General features: G+C 51.1%; 5 protein-coding genes across 5 annotated transcripts; 2 read left to right on the top strand and 3 right to left on the bottom strand.

Moving 5' to 3' along the window:
• Positions 1-7,875: 7,875 nt before the first annotated feature.
• On the top strand, positions 7,876-8,232 carry ISF_05749 (hypothetical protein; the record flags this gene model as incomplete). The annotated part of the gene is made up of 1 exon (XM_018849354.1): positions 7,876-8,232. One exon carries the CDS (start codon positions 7,876-7,878, stop codon positions 8,230-8,232), a length of 357 nt encoding a protein of 118 aa, XP_018703381.1.
• Positions 8,233-10,414: 2,182 nt separating this feature from the next.
• On the bottom strand, positions 10,415-11,002 carry ISF_05748 (Acyl-CoA N-acyltransferase; the record flags this gene model as incomplete). The annotated part of the gene is made up of 1 exon (XM_018849353.1): positions 10,415-11,002. The coding sequence occupies one exon, from the start codon at positions 11,000-11,002 to the stop codon at positions 10,415-10,417; it is 588 nt and encodes a 195-aa protein (XP_018703380.1).
• A 3,157-nt stretch (positions 11,003-14,159) lies between these two features.
• ISF_05747 (MARVEL-like domain protein) lies at positions 14,160-14,666 on the top strand (the record flags this gene model as incomplete). Its single annotated transcript, XM_018849352.1, has 1 exon — positions 14,160-14,666. One exon carries the CDS (start codon positions 14,160-14,162, stop codon positions 14,664-14,666), a length of 507 nt encoding a protein of 168 aa, XP_018703379.1.
• A 651-nt stretch (positions 14,667-15,317) lies between these two features.
• On the bottom strand, positions 15,318-15,914 carry ISF_05746 (heat shock protein 30; the record flags this gene model as incomplete). Its single annotated transcript, XM_018849351.1, has 1 exon — positions 15,318-15,914. One exon carries the CDS (start codon positions 15,912-15,914, stop codon positions 15,318-15,320), a length of 597 nt encoding a protein of 198 aa, XP_018703378.1.
• Positions 15,915-17,351: 1,437 nt separating this feature from the next.
• Positions 17,352-17,766, bottom strand: ISF_05745 (hypothetical protein; the record flags this gene model as incomplete). The annotated part of the gene is made up of 2 exons (XM_018849350.1): positions 17,352-17,455; positions 17,538-17,766. The coding sequence occupies 2 exons, from the start codon at positions 17,764-17,766 to the stop codon at positions 17,352-17,354; spliced, it is 333 nt and encodes a 110-aa protein (XP_018703377.1).
• Positions 17,767-18,204: the final 438 nt, after the last annotated feature.

Here is an 18,204-nt window from a genome sequence, read left to right as displayed (position 1 = left end):
GCCTCGACGATGCTATTATACTTCGTAATGGAAGCAAGTAGAGCAGCACATGTGCGTTGCGCACAGCCACAGGGTAGGGTGTCCGTCACCTTCGGCTGCTGAAGGGCGGGGGGGGGGGAAGAGATTTGACAGCACGCGCCACAACAGCCCCAAATTGGGGCCAGCGGCTGAGACGTGCGCATATGCAGCGTCAAAGTATAACCAGACACGGCAGACGATGATGCCCTTCGTCGGGACTACACGGTTCGTGGGCGAGGGCGAGGAAAGAGAGAAATCATGCCGATCGCGTCTCGGTAAACGCCCGAGGCAACGACGATTATCCAGGATTCTTACCCTCGGACGAACGATAACTCTGCAGCAAGTAGATGACAAGTGATGATCCTGGGTTCGTGGGGGTTATAATTAGATTGCATTCGTCATCATAGGGCTTGAAGCGAGTCGAGTTTCACAGTGCATCCAGCTCCCTTGTCCAACTAACTTGGCTAACCAGTTTGGCTCCACAGGAGCGGTTTCCTGAATGGTATAATTCGCCCGGCAGCTAGAGTTTAAGGCGCGTGGGTTGGTGAGACGGAGAGTCGGTATGGTGAATGACAAAAAAGAGAGTTTCTGTCTAGTTAGTTACTGGTACGGGGTTGCCCAAGCCATGGTGCCGGGAATCTACCCAGGCAAACAGTTACTGACCAACTAGTAACTCACTGTGAACTAGCCATCTAGTTAGTTACGAGCACCCTTGTCTGTTTGCCTGTGAACCTATTGGAAAATAGAGTTTGAACTTTGTGGGTACTAGTTTGCCAGCTGTGGCGCCTCACGAGGCGAAAAAAGTGATAGAAGAGCCTAATCCCTGGTGGTTCCTGGCGGCCAGCGTCATTCATCTTCACTTGTACTGGCTAACTTGGTAAACGGCAGTGCTGGGATGGGAAGGATGGGAAGCTGAAGGTCCTTGCCACCGGGTAACGGCTGCCGAGGCTTCTGAAAGTAGATACAAGCAATACTTGTTGTGTATTAGGTTCCTAGTCTGAGTTGGCGTACTGGGTACAAAGCCGCAGCAACGTCTCGCCAGCGAATACTGTTCGTCCTTCAACAAGATAGTGGAGAGACAAGCATCGAAAAACGCTTAGAACGATGCAAGGTGAAATGAACAGCGTGTGTGCACGAACCCTTATTAGTTCGGCTGGGGTTACGAGCACGGCCTTTTGGGGAATGCTGGATAGTTACTGCGAATAGTGATGATGCGGTTGACAAGGTTGACAACACAAATAGAATGGACACAATCAATGTTGCCGCCCACCTGCCAGATGGTAAAGCCCCGTCGCATTGGGAGCACGCACGAGCCGAGGGTCTCTCGATCCGTGGATGAAGGGCATTCTTGCCGAAATCTTCACTTATTTCACTAACAACTAGTTAGCTGCTCCATACGCTTGGCATCAGATCGTGCTTTGATGAAATTTTGTTTCTACGCTGGAGTACGGCATGTAGGTTGGATATGCCGATCACAATTCCAGGTGGATTGTGGATTGCGCGTGAAGAAGAAGAAGAGGAGGAAGAGGAGGAGGAAGAAGAGGAAGAGGAAGAAGAAGAAGAAGAAGAAGAAGAAAGAGAAGAAAGAGAAAGAGAAAGACGGGAGAGAATGGAAGAGACTCGATGAAAGAGACTCAATAGAAGAAAGAGCCCTGATAGAAGAGGCTCAAACCTATCAAGCTACCAAAACTTGCTCCTCAACAATACGCTCAGTAAACCGGAAACTATGGTGTTAATGGTGTTGGATGCATCTTGCAACCACGCCCCATTGCAAAGGCCAGAGCCTTGGCTTGAGACCCAGATCAACTCCCCAGGGCGCTAATGCGCAGGCTGGCCGCTGCAAAGACATCAGGCCAACATGAGACAAGCCACTACTGCAGGTCGTCCCCACGAAGCCATCATGGGCACTGACTGGTGTCACCCCGAGGCCGAGGCCAGTGGTCCATACCAGTACAATCAGTATTACTGCGGGCAGTGTAGTCCGTACAAGACCGGTCCACCGGGGCGCCGTCATGGGCCGGCAGCAAGTAGTTAGGCTGGCAGAGAAATCGCCAGTCTGGACCTCCAGAGAAAGTCTCCACGATGGCGGTAACTTTTTGATAGGGCTAAGTGAGTGCTAGCCCAAAGCCAAGGATTTTGGCTGATAGAGGGCGGGCGGGCTGGCATGGGAATTGTGGGATAATTAGTCTCTATTAATCTTGATTGTAGCTGTGTTAATTCTTGAGAAGGGGCATTATCAAGGAAGTATGCTTGCAGCGGCTGGGTAGACGTGAGTCTGGTGCTAAGCTGTGAGTCTGGTGGAAGGAACAGAAACACGGGCAAGTACGGGTATCAACGAGAGCCGAGCCAATGGGAGAATTTGAGACCAGATTCCGGTTATTATTAGCCTTGGGCAAAATCCGGCATGAAATGGACAAGACGTGCGTCCATCCGCGTCCATCTGCATGCATGTTCACACCGCTCGGGTTTCACCCAATAACCGACAAGACTGAACCCCAAATTCGTCCGTGCGGCAAGGGTCACAACAGACGATCGCCACCCTTCGGGCTTGCTCGGGCCGTTGCCCATTCCTCTGCCCCCTTGCATCACCGCGCGCCGGCTTGGTCATCCGGGCCGGCGTGTCTTGCTGACCGTTCCTCATGAAACAAGGCAACTACCTAGTTGGTAACTAGTTATTCGGCCAGCAAGTGATTACTAGTTTGCATGTCACTCTCAGTCATGGAACTTTGCCGAGCAAGAGAGCAAGACGAATGTGGAAAGTGACGAGGGACTTTGACCTGGCTCGAATTTAGCACCCCTTATCGCTCACTGGGCCGCTTGAGCAAACGCTAAGATAGTTAAGGTTTACAGGGGGCGGACACAATGAGAAAGGGGGCGGCGGGGAGGGGAGGGAACTCGCTGGCGTCATAGGTACAGTATGTATCGTTGACAAGTGACCAGAAGGAACTAGTTACCTAAGGATGCAGCTCACTCCCTCAACATACCAAGCCCGGTGCATCGGCGCCTTTTGTCGACGTCTGGCTCAAGACTGGCCGGAGATGCAAGAACAAGAACTGTGGGAAAAGAGGGCCCAACGCCACCAAGACGGGTGACCGGAAATGGATCGGCTTGACTCCCATGGTGAAAAGAGACAAGGAAGGTGTGGTGTATGGAGTACGGACAGCTGTATACTCACTGTAGTGGTGGTCTTGGGTGTCTTGGATGACGAGTTTGCATTGTCGTCAAGAGGCTGTTTACTGATCCCGGGCGAGAGAATAAAGTCTCATGTCCAAGTCAAAAAGCTGTGATGGAATATGCCGACTGACAACTCCATATAGCTATACGGAACAAGGCCAAAATTGGCAGCTGGTGGCGCGGCTGAAGCCACCGTCTCAGTCGTCGAGTCTAGATCTGCCATGCAATTTCCTTCCTTGACGACTGCTGAGCAGACGGTGGGAATTGAGTAGCAATAGAGTACATGTACAATACAGCAATTAAAATTTTACATCTTGGAATAGTTACTGTAGTTGATGCCAATCTGCCAATTGGATCTGCATAAATTCGGCCTGCATCGGGAGCAGGACGGTCCGAAGAGGTCAAGGCGGCGAAGAGCCCTCAGCTCGGTCAGTGGAGTGGAACGCGGTGAAATGGGCTGCATGGTTATTTTTGTAAAAGGTCCAGAACACAGAGTTATGAATGTTGATATGAAAATCTTCCGTGAGTCTGTAAAGTGTATTCTGTAAAGGCTGAGTTCTGCCCTCGGCCACGCAACCTTGTGTTCCCCAACGCTTGTGACAGCATGTCACTGGTAGGTAGCCGCAGTGACATGCTTCCTGGGGTATTATTAATTGCTACTTGGGGTTTCTCGTGTAGTTGGATGCTACCGTATAAATTATACATGCAGCGGCCCCTCGAGCCGGCCGGGGGGAGCACAGGAAGCAGGGGAGGAGGAGAGGGGTACACATTTCAGATTTTGCATATTGTACCCTGCTGTCCCGTCTTGGCTGTTGTCATTTCCCATGCCCTCCTCGATCCTGGAGACGAGCCAGATCTCGTCGATGCAAAAGGTTCCAGCCCTAGCTTCAGGTACTAACCAACTAATTAACTAATTAATGAACTAACAAATTACTAGTTGGCACCTGTTCTTTCTGGGCCCCCAATTTTTCGAAATGGATAATGCCACAAGCCTTGTCTGCCTTGACGTTAGTTGCCGCCTGTATCCGTACTCTTCAAGTCAACTAACGTGTAAATGGACAGGTGGGTAAGCCCGGTCCAATCCCTCCTTCTTGTACGGGCCGAGCATGATAAATTAAAGTTTAAAGAAATTTCTCGCCCCTCCCCTCTTCCCCTCCTGTTGACCCCAGTTCTACCTCCTGAAGAAGTTGTGGTCAGTGAGACCGCCGCCCGCCCTGAAAAGCTTATTAGCGGCGACTTGCAACGACGCCCAACGGACCCCGGCCGTTGAGAGACGATCCAGAGCGCTGGGATGAAAGCCGATCAGTGGGCAGCAGACGTATCATGCACGATTCAGGAATACAAGACCGTAAAATTTCACGCGAGGGCGAGGGAGGGGCCTGAGTTATGCTTCATCAGGCTAGAATAGGCAGTACGGCCGTTCTTGCTGCGTTTTGCGTCGAGACCAAGGCAAAAGTCGTCGATCTATCCAGACATTCGTCAGTGGCGGCAGTTCAGTGGCTTTCTGGAAATCCTGGTCAAGGCCCCGGAATGGCAGGGATGGGTCAAGTCAAGCGCAATCAAGACAACTCATGAGACTTGGTCAAGATTGGAAGATCCTGAAAGAGAGGCCGCCAGAATACGTAATCTCATTGTCATCTTATGTAAACGGCGGGTGCAAGTGCGAAAATTACGCACACACAACCAACGGCCCAAGGTAGTGTCTGTCTGCTCCTGGCTGGCCGTTGAATAGGTATGACGTTGGGTTTCTTGCCTGCATCTCCGAAGCGCTTCGGACTCGACTCTTGAGTGGCCGGATAGCTCACAGCTCGATAATAGCGCCAGCGTAGTCTGATGTTTGGCCACGGGAAACCGAGCATCCGGGTCCTCTTGGAAGAAAAGCAGCTAACTAATTAAACGGACGAAGCATTGGTCACCAGGTGGACAAGCGCTAGTTATTTGCCTCTCGTCTCCATGATGAAATGAGCCAGACCGGGTCGGTGTAGTAGCTTGGTTGTTGCTTGTGACAATTTAGTTGGTAGGGCTAGCAAGATGGACATTGCTGAAAATAGAAGGCGCATGGAAGCCTGTGAAGAATACTGTTAGTCTCGATTCAGGCTCATGCTGACTGGGCTCTGACTCTCCATCCCTCATCATCCCTCCCTCCCCTCCCCTCTTTAACCGGTGAGTGAGTGGGCTTGGCCGAAAAGTTACAAGGACCACCACTGAAACTCTGAGCTCTGAACTCTGAACATCGGGGATCCTGCCTTTCTTGGGTTTCTTGGGTCAGTGAATTCGCTTGACCCGGGGGGCCAGTTCCAGTTGTTCGGGTTGTCTCCGTTCTGGGTATCCAACGCATTTTCCCGTCGGAGAACCATGTGCCTTGAGACGTTGTCTTTCTTGTTGGCCGCGAAGTTCCCCCTCGCACAGGTGGCTGGAATGGGTGCATTGGGTTCTTCATTTCTGACATCTGATTGGGCAGCAATGCATCTTCAACAACCAAGAACCAGAGCCAAACCCAAAAAAAAAGGAAAAAAAGAAAAAAAAAAAAAAAAAAAAAAAAAAAAAAGGGAAATGCCATGTGAGACTCATGTGGGGTTTTCTGAGCCCATGTATGTTGATTTGTTGTCGCATTATCATACCCAGATGGTCTTATGCAGGCTCGACTTCTGTACGTCGGCGGATCTTTTCTCTCGGCAGCCTGCCTGCCTGCATAATAAAGGGACGAGGAAGAGGCTAGAAGCGGAAGCGGGCTGAGTGACGCTCAAGTAAAGTCTAATTCATGTTTTTGTCGGTGAATTGTTATTGTCACTGGGACTCGCTATTGAGTCCCGGGGCCCGGCGCCGCCCATCAGCGGGCGCAGCTACGGAGGAGGCGGAGGTTCGTTCAGCCATGACAACTCGGTGAGCTTCCCCGATAACTCAATTTGGCGACATTGCCTCGGTATGCGGCCATGTATGTATGTGTGCATAGGTATACATACGTATGTAGTTGGGTGTTTGTGGCAAGCTTTCCCTTATCCCAGCTGGCGCCTGGCCACAATAAGCTTTCCCGTGTTGACTAGCTTTTGCTGGTGAGGCCATTCACTGAATGATGCCTGCGACGAACTACCGGGTTAGTACAAAGCATGTTTTGGCTCCAGAGGCAAATGTATACCCAAGGACGCAAACTCTCAGGAGAATGCGGCGCTATGATTCGTGGACATGGCCTGCGGTCGGTCATCCGCTGGATTAGTAGGAAAAGTATCGACTCCCTATTTTTTACTTTTTATTTTTACTTTTATTGTTAGTGAGCAAGTGACCATGTGGCCAACAACGTGAGACAAAAAACGCTGTACTTGCCGTGCTCACCGGTATGTCACTGGACAAGCCCCCTCCCAAGCCTCATTCTCATTTGGCGCAGCCAGCCGTTTTAACGTTTGAGTTTTGTAATTTGGGTCAAAGACGAATACTTTGGCCACAGAGCACACGACCAGTCATTGACCTTGGAGAATAGAATCACTAGAATAAACAAGCGTCGTCTAAATTAGAGTTGCGTCGTATGGGCAGTCGGGCCTGCTGCCCATGAAAACCTTGTGTCTATAGGCAGACGAATCGTGTACATATATGTATTAGCCACCGTTGCCTCCAAAACAGCAACGGCTTATTACCAGTTTTAATAAAAACTTCAACTGCCGCTCATTTCTACCTTTACCTGTTATCAACGACAACACCACGGCAGAGCCTCCTCATCAGCAGCCAGCCAGCCAGCCAGCCAGCCAGCCAGCCACAAGGACAAGATCCCGTCACGATAGCATACCTACCAACACCAATACCCTACCATACCATACCAACCAGGGTTACCTACAGTACAATCTCAGCTTCGCCTCTTCTTGCCTGCTCCCTGCTCGCCCATCTTGCATCACACTACGCCAACCAGCACGCCACTCATCCTCCTGCGCCGGATTATCGGACATGAGCACAAATCAAGCCTAGTCAGCCCTTGCTTGCCTGCTGTGGTAGTAGCAATACAACTGTGCCATCCGACTGTGTCTCTCGCAGTTGTCTCGTCTCTCTCTGTCCACTACTGAGTTTCCAGAGGCCAGAGGATCCCCTGAATTTCAACTGGCCTTGCCTGGATCCATCCAACCCACAGTTTGATCGCTGGAAAACCAACCCTTTCCTTTCTTTGTTCCCGAGCAAGGTTTCCAACACCCCCCCCCTTCCTTCTCTCCACAAGCCAGGCCACGCTCGCGGGTCCTTGGCCTTGCCTTGCCTTGCCTTGCCTGCCTGCATCCATCGCTGGTCAAGACTCAAAGTTGCCTGCCTGCAAGTACTGCGAGTACGAACAGGACAGAGCCCTTCAGGAACCGTTGTCTAACCGAGTTAGTTGCAACGATACAACCTCATCCTCTTCCTCAATTCTCACCCCTCTTCTTCTTCTTCTCTCACCCTCCACCACACACACCCTAACCCTCATTCTTGCTTATTACACGCCCTCCTCCTCCTCGTCTGCTCCTTCCTCAAAGGCGCCTTACATATAATAGTACATGCCCTCGCGCTTCCTCTTTGCAGGCACCAAACCCAAACTACGCTCTCTCCCCATCTTGCTAGCCTCATATATTCTTATTCATCTTCTCATCTTCCTCCCTTCCTCAACCTACCTCTCTTTCGTCTCTTCCCTCCTTTCCATACCCTTCCCACATGACAACATCGGTCATCACCATGCCTCACCGTCTACCTGATCCTGATTCCCTCGTCGCCGGCGTTCCCATCAGCAGCTCTGCCTCCTTGACTAAGACGGCAGCCGGTTCCTCCTCGTCTTCGCAGCCCATCATGGCCGATGTCAACCAGGCCCTCGAGATCGCACGCGAGAGCCCCGCGGGAGCCGCGGACGCTACCGTTCGCAAGATCCTCGATCAGGCCATCACGCATATCTGGAGGAAGATCCAGGCCGAGCCAGACTCGTACATCATGACGCGCGACGAGTTCTCCGTCTTCAACTACTTCCAGCACCGCTTCGTCGGCGACGAAACTGCGGTTGCGGCTCGCGCTCGGTACTGGAACAGCATGAAAGCTTAAAACGACGAAAAGACGACAAAAAGAGAGTTTCCTCTTGCGACAATAAAAAAGCCCCAAAAGTCCATTTTGACGATGGCTGACAACGCCACCAAATAACCCGTCCAAACAAGGCCACGCACGTCACGCCACGCCCTCCACAACACTGACTGCTGCCCTTGTTGGGCACACTCACACCCAACTTGCCCTCAAACTCTCAAACTCTCAAACTCTCAAACACACCTACGAACCAGGATCTGGTGATTCCTTCACTCGCCCTGTCCCTACCACCTGCTCCGTCCGTCCACCGTGCATCTCTTCCCACCGGTTGCTCGTCCCAACCCGCATGTCGCAACGTTGCCTCATGACCAGCTCAAGTAATGAAACGACGACTACAGGGCAGGAAAATAACCCCCACGATCGCCATTTGCTAGTGGAGCGGAGCACTAGACAAGTACCGGGCAGGTGGAAGACGAGGCGACGTAACAAAACACGAGAAGCCAAGTCAGGATCAAGTTTCTAGTTACTTCCTTCTCTTGTTTCGCTACATCGCCCTGACATTTCTCGGCGATTGAACCAACCATTTACGGTGCCGGCACCACCAGACAACCCCCCACGTCCACGTCCTGCCAAGACTCATGATGCAACACACACATCGCCACAACAGCAAGCACGGCCTCATCAGGGACACACGTCCTTACTTCCAGGGTATCCAATCTATCGTTACTGCCAGCCCGACAACACGAGGCCAAGAAAAGTCGTCGAGTCAGCATGTCTGAACTTGGTCGATGTTCGAGAGCCCGAAGCTGTCAGTCAGTGTACATCTGTCATCTGCTACACACATTGGTATCATGACTAAAAATGACATCCAAGGGCATGATGTTCCTTCATCTTGGCTTGGATTACTATTTTACGAGAACATGACACTATCTCTTTTTTTTTTCAGGTTGCATTTTTATCCCATGACGCAGCCTTGCTTACTCATGTTGCTTGCTGCTTATTATTATTGTTGTATTTTAGCAAGATTTGATGCGTGCTCCCATTGATGCGCAATGTCCTGATTAATGGATTAGACGCATTGGAGATGGGCACTACCTATGATACCCCCTACTCTTACACGAAAACCATTTTTTACAATTATTTATAATTCTTCTTGCAACTTATTTTCTTCTCGTGAACATCCAATAACTCTTGTGTGATTCCAAAGCATGCCGTCTGTTGGTATGAGCCAGTGTCTCGGCTCCGGGACACCCATCTCTTCGCATAATGTAACGTGCCACCGTTGGTGAGAGTTAAGGTTTGTGGTTCAGGAGACGCTCAACGTCTGTCTGCCTGTCAGCAACCATCACAGCCAGCGTGTGTGTGTGTGTGTGTGTGTGTGTCCTCTGGCCCTTTGGGAAAACTGACTGACTCGACACGGGAAATGGAAATTGGGGAAGCTAATAAAAATCACCAACTACGGGCTCCAGCAACCTGCACGGCCGCCACCGTACCGGCCACCTGGGTCAAGCTAACAACCAACGGCCGGCGACTTGCAAAGCTGAGGGTGTAGAGCTGGCGGGGAGCAGGCGGGATAAAAAATGGCACGAGAGGACCGGGCTAAAAAGAAGTTTTGGAACGAGTTTTGGAAAATCACGCAGCAATTCGGTCATTGTGACAAGAGGGACCACCTGCCATGTGGCCAAGACCCGAGACGGAAGAGCCCAGTAAGGGAAGGCCCTTGCTTTTAAATGACAAAAACTCTAAATTGCTGCCGGCTTCTAACATTTCTAGTATAATTTCCCAAATTCTTCCTCTTCTTCTATGCGACCTGTGCATAACCAACTCATGGACCGGAATAGAAGCCGACCAGGGTCTTTTCGGAATCTTGCTCTTGTCGTCTTTGTTGGCACTTCCCTTCCATCAATCTATTCCCGAATGCCTGTGCATTGTCCTGGATGGCTTCCATCCAGCGGGCACAGACCCTGACCCTCCTCTCTGTCTGGAAATTCCAATCTAAAGTCGTTGCATGTGGCACCCCCTCCTTCCCTCTCCTCGCCGTATATTCGTATGTCGAGGAGCCGGGAGCCCGGGGTTATTACCTGCTTGAGATTTCGCGGCAACCTGATCCTCCTCCTTGATCACATCTCACATTACCCATGTCGTCATCGCTTCTTTGTTCCTTTTTCCTTCGTTTTTTTTTCCCCCCCCCGATCGACGTGGTCTTTTATAGTCGCTTCATCAAGATATCGTCGCGCTGCACCACGCTTCCCACCGCAAAGTCGTGGAAGCCGATCCCCGAGTAGCCCAGCTTGGCGTACACCCGCGCCGCCGCGCCGTTCTCCTCCCACACGCCCAGCCACATGTGCGTGAACCCCTCGTCGCGGGCGACGTCCTCCGCCGCCGCTGCCAGACGGCGCCCGATGCCCTGCCCGTGGTGCGAGGCGGCGACGTATAGCCGCTGCAGCTCGGCAGAGGAGGACGCCTGGGGCAGCCGGGCGACGCACGGCTCGGCGACGGAGGTGCCGCGCGTGAGCTGCGCGAAGCCGACCACGGCCGGGCTGTCGGCGGTGCTGGACTCGTCCGAGTCGGGGCTTGTCCGCTTGTCCGAGTCCGGGCGGTCAACGGCCACGAAAATGTCCTTGGTGGCGTCCTGCAGCTCGGCGGAGATGAGGGGTTCCGTGTAGGCCGAGTCCAGGTAGGCCTGCAGCTCCGAGTCCGGCACGGAGTGGCCAAAGGTAAGGGCAAAGACGCCCCGGCCGATGCGGATGATGTCGGCCACCTCGGCCAAGGTGGCTTTGCGGATTTCAATCATGCTTTCCAAGGTGTCTGTAATGAATGTTGTGATAATTCGGGTGGAATATGAGTGTTAGACGTGATACACTCCTGCTCTAGGACATCCAACTCCTTCCTGTTGACACCGCCGCTCTTGTACGCTGCGTGTCGATCCTTATAAGTTTAGCGGCCCGTTGGTAACGACATTGTTGGCGCGCCCTTTCTGTCAAGCTTTTCTCTAGTTGGTCCTAGAATGCTCCAGATGGACAAAGCAGCAACCCACAAATAACGTTGGACGGCGTCTTGGTTCCGAGAGGAAAGAGTTGGGCCAACTGTTCAACTCAATTTTCTTTACTTGGGAACAGAATATCGAAAACAAAATTTCTATCCTCAGAGCAAAGTGGTACACTTACAAGGTTGTATCTAAGCGCCCTAACTTTCAGCGGCCCCAGTGGCCACACCATCAGTACTACAACATACCGAGCCTGTATTACATGGTGGCTAGAGTATCTAGCATGGTTGAAACCCAGATTGCCTTCAAAACTCGTCCCGGAAACGCCAGTAAAAGCAAGGTTTTGCAGGACTCTGGCCCAGTGCTGCCGGCCCGGCAATTGCCTGGCATGGCCAAGGCCGGGGGAACCAGGGTATCCCAGCATTCACGGTGACCGTTGAGTGGCAGATTCAAGTTTTCGATCCAGATGCTGTCCAGGGTATCCCGGGTTAATGCCATCAGCTCATGCTCCAGCGCCCCTCCCCTCTCGGGAACAACTTGGAAGAAGCAAGGAAGACTTCGACAAATATGGCGGGGTATTGCACGTGTCTCCTACCGCGAGGATGAAGTTGGGCGTTTCTGGGGTTCCGTGGACGAGCAGCTAATAAATCAGTTTCATTAGACAATACAAATAGGCTATATCATTGAGTACTAGCTGTTTGCTAGGGAAGGATGCTGCTCGATCCGGGACGCCACGGACGGCCTAGCTGATGGATAGAAGCATGTGATTGTAGGAGCATTCAAAGTGATGGGCCGACTTGACACCATCATGGCACAAGCTCTGTGCTTTATTTAAAATTAAAAGCCCGTTTTGCAATTAGGCAACACTATTCTTCGCATGCACCGGTTTTAGAGCTCCGGCAATACCATCCTCACGCGCACGGGCTTACATACAAGTTGATCGACATTCGCCAAACGGCTTCCCCATACTTTTCTCTTGTCTTCGCTTACTACACTGCAAGTAAGTAGTAAGCTTTCGTTATTGCATTGGGCGAAATTGAAGCTGAAGCTGATGCCATGAATCCCAGCGCTTGAAGATGGGCGTTTCACCAACGCCTCTCTCTGCAGGCGCCCTCCCGTTGGATGTTGTCATTCCGAGAAGGAAGCCCTTCCTTCCGAGACTTCCTCTGAATAAAGTTCAAATCTATGGACTATCCTCGCATGCCTTCTTTTTTAGGTCATGGTCATTAAACGACTCAACAGTGGCTCGCTCGACGCTCAGCCAGGAAGAGAACCCTATCGGTCAAATGACATGGGGGGTTCTTCTCGTGGATCACTGTTGGCAGGAATGATGACCTTTTTCAACCGTACACGCCCCTCCTTCGTTCTATCAGTAACAGGAAATAACAAGAAACACCCGTGAATAAAAACTCTATATAGTCGATGTTGATAACGTGGTCGCGCATTGTGCCGTCCTGAGACTTGTAAAAGGGCCGATGCTTCCGATGAACAGAAGAACAAAGCATGTCCGTTCACACACCGCTCTATATCTCTCCGAAAAGCTTACCAATGGACTTCGTATTGGTACGGGCCCTCTTGTGGCTGTGGAAATGAGAGTTTCCTCACGTATGCACAAGGGTAAACTCTAAAACGGGTGGTTCGGTTCCGACTTCCTTATCGGAAGCTTCGGCCTTGATTACACGGTTTGGAGAGAGAGAAGTTGTCGCAAAATTGATCCTTCGCCCAGTGCTGAAGCAGACGATGCGGCTGATTATGGGAGATTAAGTTGATGGGATGGCTTGGGTCGGAGAGACTGCTCCGCGGACTTAATTGTAAGTTTGAGGGTGCAGCCGAGCTTGTCTCGCTGCTTCTTCCTAGAATGGTATCGCCGCTCTGTTTCGAAGAGTCCATGCACATTGTACATGTCTTGTGCAGTTTGATCACTCGTGCTGACGTACCACTCCCATAATCCTGTCCAGTCTGTGCCTTTGTCGCAGAGTTGAGCGAGGGGCACGAAGCCTCCCGGGTAGGATCATGTTGGGCGTAGCGACAAGGACTCTATATCCATGTTAATTCCGATATCGAGATAAGTAGGCTATGTTGGCGTTTGACGATTAAAGAAAGATTCCGTATGAAATATATTTCTTTATCGGCTTGTATACAAAATTTGGTCGCGATATACGAATCGACAGACACAGCCCCTCTCCATCATCCTTCTTCCCCATCCGCCCTGTATATCCGACCAGCGCCGCCAGCTTCCCCGGCCCTAGGCCCAGCTTCAGTGACGTATGTACTGTATGTAGTATCTAGATGTCAGCCGTCGGAAGTCAGGGGTTATTAGCAACGGCCGGGCAGGTAGGTAGCTCAAGTGTACCACTTAATCATCGGGGGCAGATTGAATCAGTAAAGTCATCGCTCATCCAACATGTATTTTTTCTTTCACCTAAAAATAATAAACAATTTGACGGCGTAACGGTTGCATGAGTGTCTGCGCCACAGTAACACCGCTGCGAGAACTTCCTTCGTTGCTGCTCTGTTGTTGGGCCAAATCATTGTCAGCGTTTGTAGCACCTCAACATTAACTGTGTATCATTGTATGCAACTACGATCTTCGTCACTTTCTCGAGATCAATATAAAAAAAAAAAAACGCAACGCAACGCAACGCAACGCAACGCAATCGCTTAAACCCCAACAGGCCACCAACATTTACATCATCGAGAGTACCCTGTTTTTGCCAGTGGCTGCCCGACCCCACAAAGCTCAATCGATCGCATCATCGATTGCATCGAACCGCCGAATCTGCCGAACCAAGCTTTTAGGCAGCTTCTTCTTGCCTACTCTTCATACACCTATTCACTGCTCTTCCAGCATCATTTTCCCTTCAAAGACAATTGCCTCTCCAGCATTCGTCGCTTCCAGCTACCTCCCTCCTTCCCTTGAACTTGACCTCAAACAAGCCGCCCAATCACACATCCATCCAATACCATGTCGGGCTTCTTCAACCTCATCCTGCGCGGCTTCGCGCTCATCTGTACTATCATCATCACCGGCCTCATCGGCAACGTCATCGCCCAGGACTACAACGCCTCCACCTCCGCCCGCGCCGCCGTCAACTTCACCATGTTCGTCGCCGCCCTCTCCTGGGTCGTCTGCCTCTACGGCATCCTCGCCACCGTCATCGGCAGCCTCGGCCGGCCCCTCATCCTCACCGTCCTCGACGGCCTCGGCGTCCTCTTCACCTTCATCAGCGCCGTCGTCCTCGCCGCCCGCATCGGCCACACCAACTGCGGAAACGTGATCGACCGCCCGGCCAACTGGATCGCCTACGGCTCCACGAACCCGGTGCACCGCTGCCGCGAGCTGCAGGCCAGCGACGCCTTCATGTGGTTCCTCTGGGCCGCCCTCTGCGGTGCGCTGTTCTTCTCGCTCACCGAGATGCGCAGCCCCATGGGCGCTGCCCGCTCCTCCCGCCCGGCCATGTCTCAGGTCTAAGTGCCACCATCTGGACTAATGTTCGACGCGAAGGCAACCTGCAGTCACAGACGAGCTCCTTCATTCAAGCACATGACTAGTCTCAGCTCTATTGTCGTGACTAATTCTGTTCGCGGGGTCCAAGAGTCAGCCTACCTAGACCGTCTAGGATACACGATCTCTGGTATATGAGTTTCCCTGACGCCGTTTATGCCATCTTTCATCGACACTTTCAAATTGCGGGATAGTTATGATCTTCTGTTCATCGTATTTAATAAGCGCATCCTATTCAAACGTTAATATACTGCTTTATTTTAACTTGTTTAATATTTTACTAGTCAAGTTATTAAAAATATAATCAGTATGAAGAAAGCAGCAGGGAATGCAGGAGGGAAAAACGCCAATTTGCCTTGGCTACAATATTAATAACTACATAAAAGAATCACACGACGATAAGACGGCACAATCAAGGAATGTATTGTAGCTAGCATTGCAGAGCACTAGATACAATGATTGTTTAAGGGAATGTAAGAGATGCGTTAAAAGGAACGAGAAAGTATATAACAATCCGCGCGACAGAAATGCTGCTGAAATTAGCCAGATAAACTGACCAAGTAGATGAAAGTGATACATGATTTCCATAAGAATGGACTTGAACCTGTTTAAGAGCCCTTAATTGATAGCAATGCGACGAGGCTGGGGCTTTTTCGCCTTGGGGACCGAAACGGAGAGTACACCATCCTTGAATCCTGCAGAGATGGCGTCCTGATCCACGGGAGACGGAAAGATAAACGAGCGCGAGAACTCGCCAACTTTGCGTTCGCGAAGCCAGTACTTTGGCTGCTCCGTCTTTTCGATGGCTTTGGGTGACGCTTGTGCCACAGTATCTCCCTTTTGGTCGTCACCTGCTTCGGTGATGGTTGGCTTGTTCGAAACGTCTTCGACCCTGTCAGCCGAGGACGACGGCTCTGTGCCTGAATACGTCCGCTCGGACTTTCCGCGAATGACCAGTGTCTGGGGCTGGGGAAATTCGATGTAAATGTCTTCCTTTCTCATGCCCGGGAATTCTCCATGCAGCTCGTATTGGTCACCGCTTTCGCCAACGTCAAACTTTGGCTGCCAGAAAGCAGAACCAGGGTGGCTATCATGGACAAGGGAAGAAGCACCTCCCTGACGACTGTAGTTGTCGAACTCGTCAAGGAGGCGGAACAAAGGTGTAAAGGATGACGAGCCGTCGCTGTCGTACAAGGTTCGTGGGAAGAGAGACATAGTATATGGAAGTATTCGTGTTTGTTGTTTAGCGTTTCTTGTTTTGATGACTCTTTGTGGTTTAAAGTGTGAAAGTCGAGTTAAGCCAGCGAGAATCAACGCGACCTTTATATCTTTCTAGCCTTGCATAGAAGTTACAGACGATGCGTAGGTATAAAGGCGAGAAAGGAAGCGACAGCGTCATATCGAAACCATAAGAAGAAAGTTAGACGGGAGAAGTCATGGAGGAGACGGGAGAAGTCATGGAGAGAAAGTTCGAGACGGGAGAAGTCATGAGACAAAAGCTCGAGACGGGAGAAAATTACCGAAACAATTCGAAAGGAGCGACATGTGATGGTTGATGCAATAAGATGCGATGTTATGCATGGCTTGGTGGGGATCCTGTCGATGGCTCTAGAAGCTGACGATGGCTCTAGAAGCTGCGGTGATGCAAGCTTAATGGAGCAACCAAAAAGAGTAATAACATGCCCTCTGCTACATTTTGCGGACTTGATACGATATTTTAGACCTGTTGTTACGCCATAACTGGCCAAATTTTTGTTTTGGGATATTTGGTCGCTTCGCGGTCGCCTGCCGTAGACGCCGCCTGGATGTCGTTCCTTGATGATTCTTCATCACTGACAGGCATAGGACGCAGGAGCCGCCTCGTCGGTGACGAAACGCATCGCTGACGCGAGGAATAGGGCTCACTCTTGATAGCCGAAATAATAACAATACAGAGGCAGAGATCCCTTGTTGAGTCCGCATCACAGGGGAAATTGTATAGAGAATTTCATTCTATGCACCTCAGACTCTACAGTATATTGTGTGTAGGGAAATACACTGGTGTTGCTTTGTACACGTTAGCTCAGGCACTGGCTTCTTGTCACCCGCCTGGGCGTCGCCACTAATTTCAAACATGGGGCCGTATGCGCACATCCGATTCACAGGAAAACTTTCGTGTTTTCCTTTAAAGACTAGATTCAGCCGCCGTGCTATTTTGTGCTCATCATCTTGAGAGCTACAGGTATGCATGCTTCGCTGCGGGGGTGGCTAATAATATAATGCACTATGTACCTATCTGTTCAAGAAGGCGGCTAGTATAAACAAGGTGAAAGGAAGCATGTATAACAATAGTTGCAAAGTAGCTGTTGAATAGTAGATAATTCTTAATGATGACAATATTAACCACCAAGGGAGAGAAGTCCTCCCTTGGTAGCTCCTCGCTACATTCCCGCGTCTTTCAAGCAGCTTCCACGCACCATGATTCGTATGAGAATGCAAAGAACCCTGTTGAACAGCTTCATAAATTTTGCCTAAAATATGGCTTCTAACCAGATTATATACCCCCAACGCCAGAGAAGCAAACAGTGGGCGGCAAGCAGCGTCGAGTGCTCCATCCATGGAGCCGGGCTGTGAGCTGCCATGCAATGTCGTAGATATATACCACAGCCAAGACTATAACGACCGGGCAGCTTCCACCGCTCCAACCACGTTGAATGCCTTTTTATCCGTGAATCGGACCTCGACGTCGTGAACCCAGCTCATGTATTTGGCCCAGCCTGCAAGTCAACAGTTAGCATACCTAATTCTTCATCTACCGCGTGAATCAGACCACCGCCGGCAACTCTCGGGGTTACATACTCCAGTAGGCAAACTTGCGGCCGAAGAACTTGCCCATCCATGGTACTAGTACCATGGTGAGCAGCATCTGCACCTGATCTAAGCTGCGCTCCCATTCCGCCTGCGCGTCATCCTCGTCGTCCGAGTAGAGTTCCTCCGTCGAAAGAGACGGCAACGAGTCCAGCTCATCGTCCTTTTCCAGAAGCGATGTCTGCGACACCATGTATAACGATTCGTCTGCAGCGGCCATGGCGGGTGTGGATCGCGTTGAGAAGATGGGGTCGGTCGGAAGAAGAGAGTCGAGCAAAGGGGTTTGTGTCGGTGGAGTGGTCCTTGTCCCTATTCTTGTCTTTGAAAAGCGTGGGTTCGACGCTGCGGCGTCTCTTGTCGCCCTCTTCTTGCCTTCGCGCCTTCGTAAATACGCGCGGTTCACGGCGAAACTGTCGGGCTCCTAATGTCGGAGGAGGAGAGAAGGCGGCGATGTTGAGCGGTTTGCTTCGGGAAGTCTGGGGTAGCTCCCTGATGTCGCAATCTAATTGGCTACAGAAAGCCTCTGTGGGGCCTCCGGGAGCTCACCGGCGGTTGTTTGAAGATCGACTGGCTGTTTCTACATTGACGACTAGAGCCGTGCTGCATTACTTACATGTTGAATTGGTAGCTCATTGACCTAATCAACTTCGCTGACATG

This window comes from Cordyceps fumosorosea (assembly GCF_001636725.1).
Source record: "Cordyceps fumosorosea ARSEF 2679 chromosome Unknown scaffold_14, whole genome shotgun sequence".
Lineage (NCBI taxonomy): Eukaryota > Fungi > Ascomycota > Sordariomycetes > Hypocreales > Cordycipitaceae > Cordyceps > Cordyceps fumosorosea.
The sequence above is the reverse complement of the archived record's forward strand: the minus strand, read 5'-3'. Positions and strand labels throughout refer to the sequence as shown.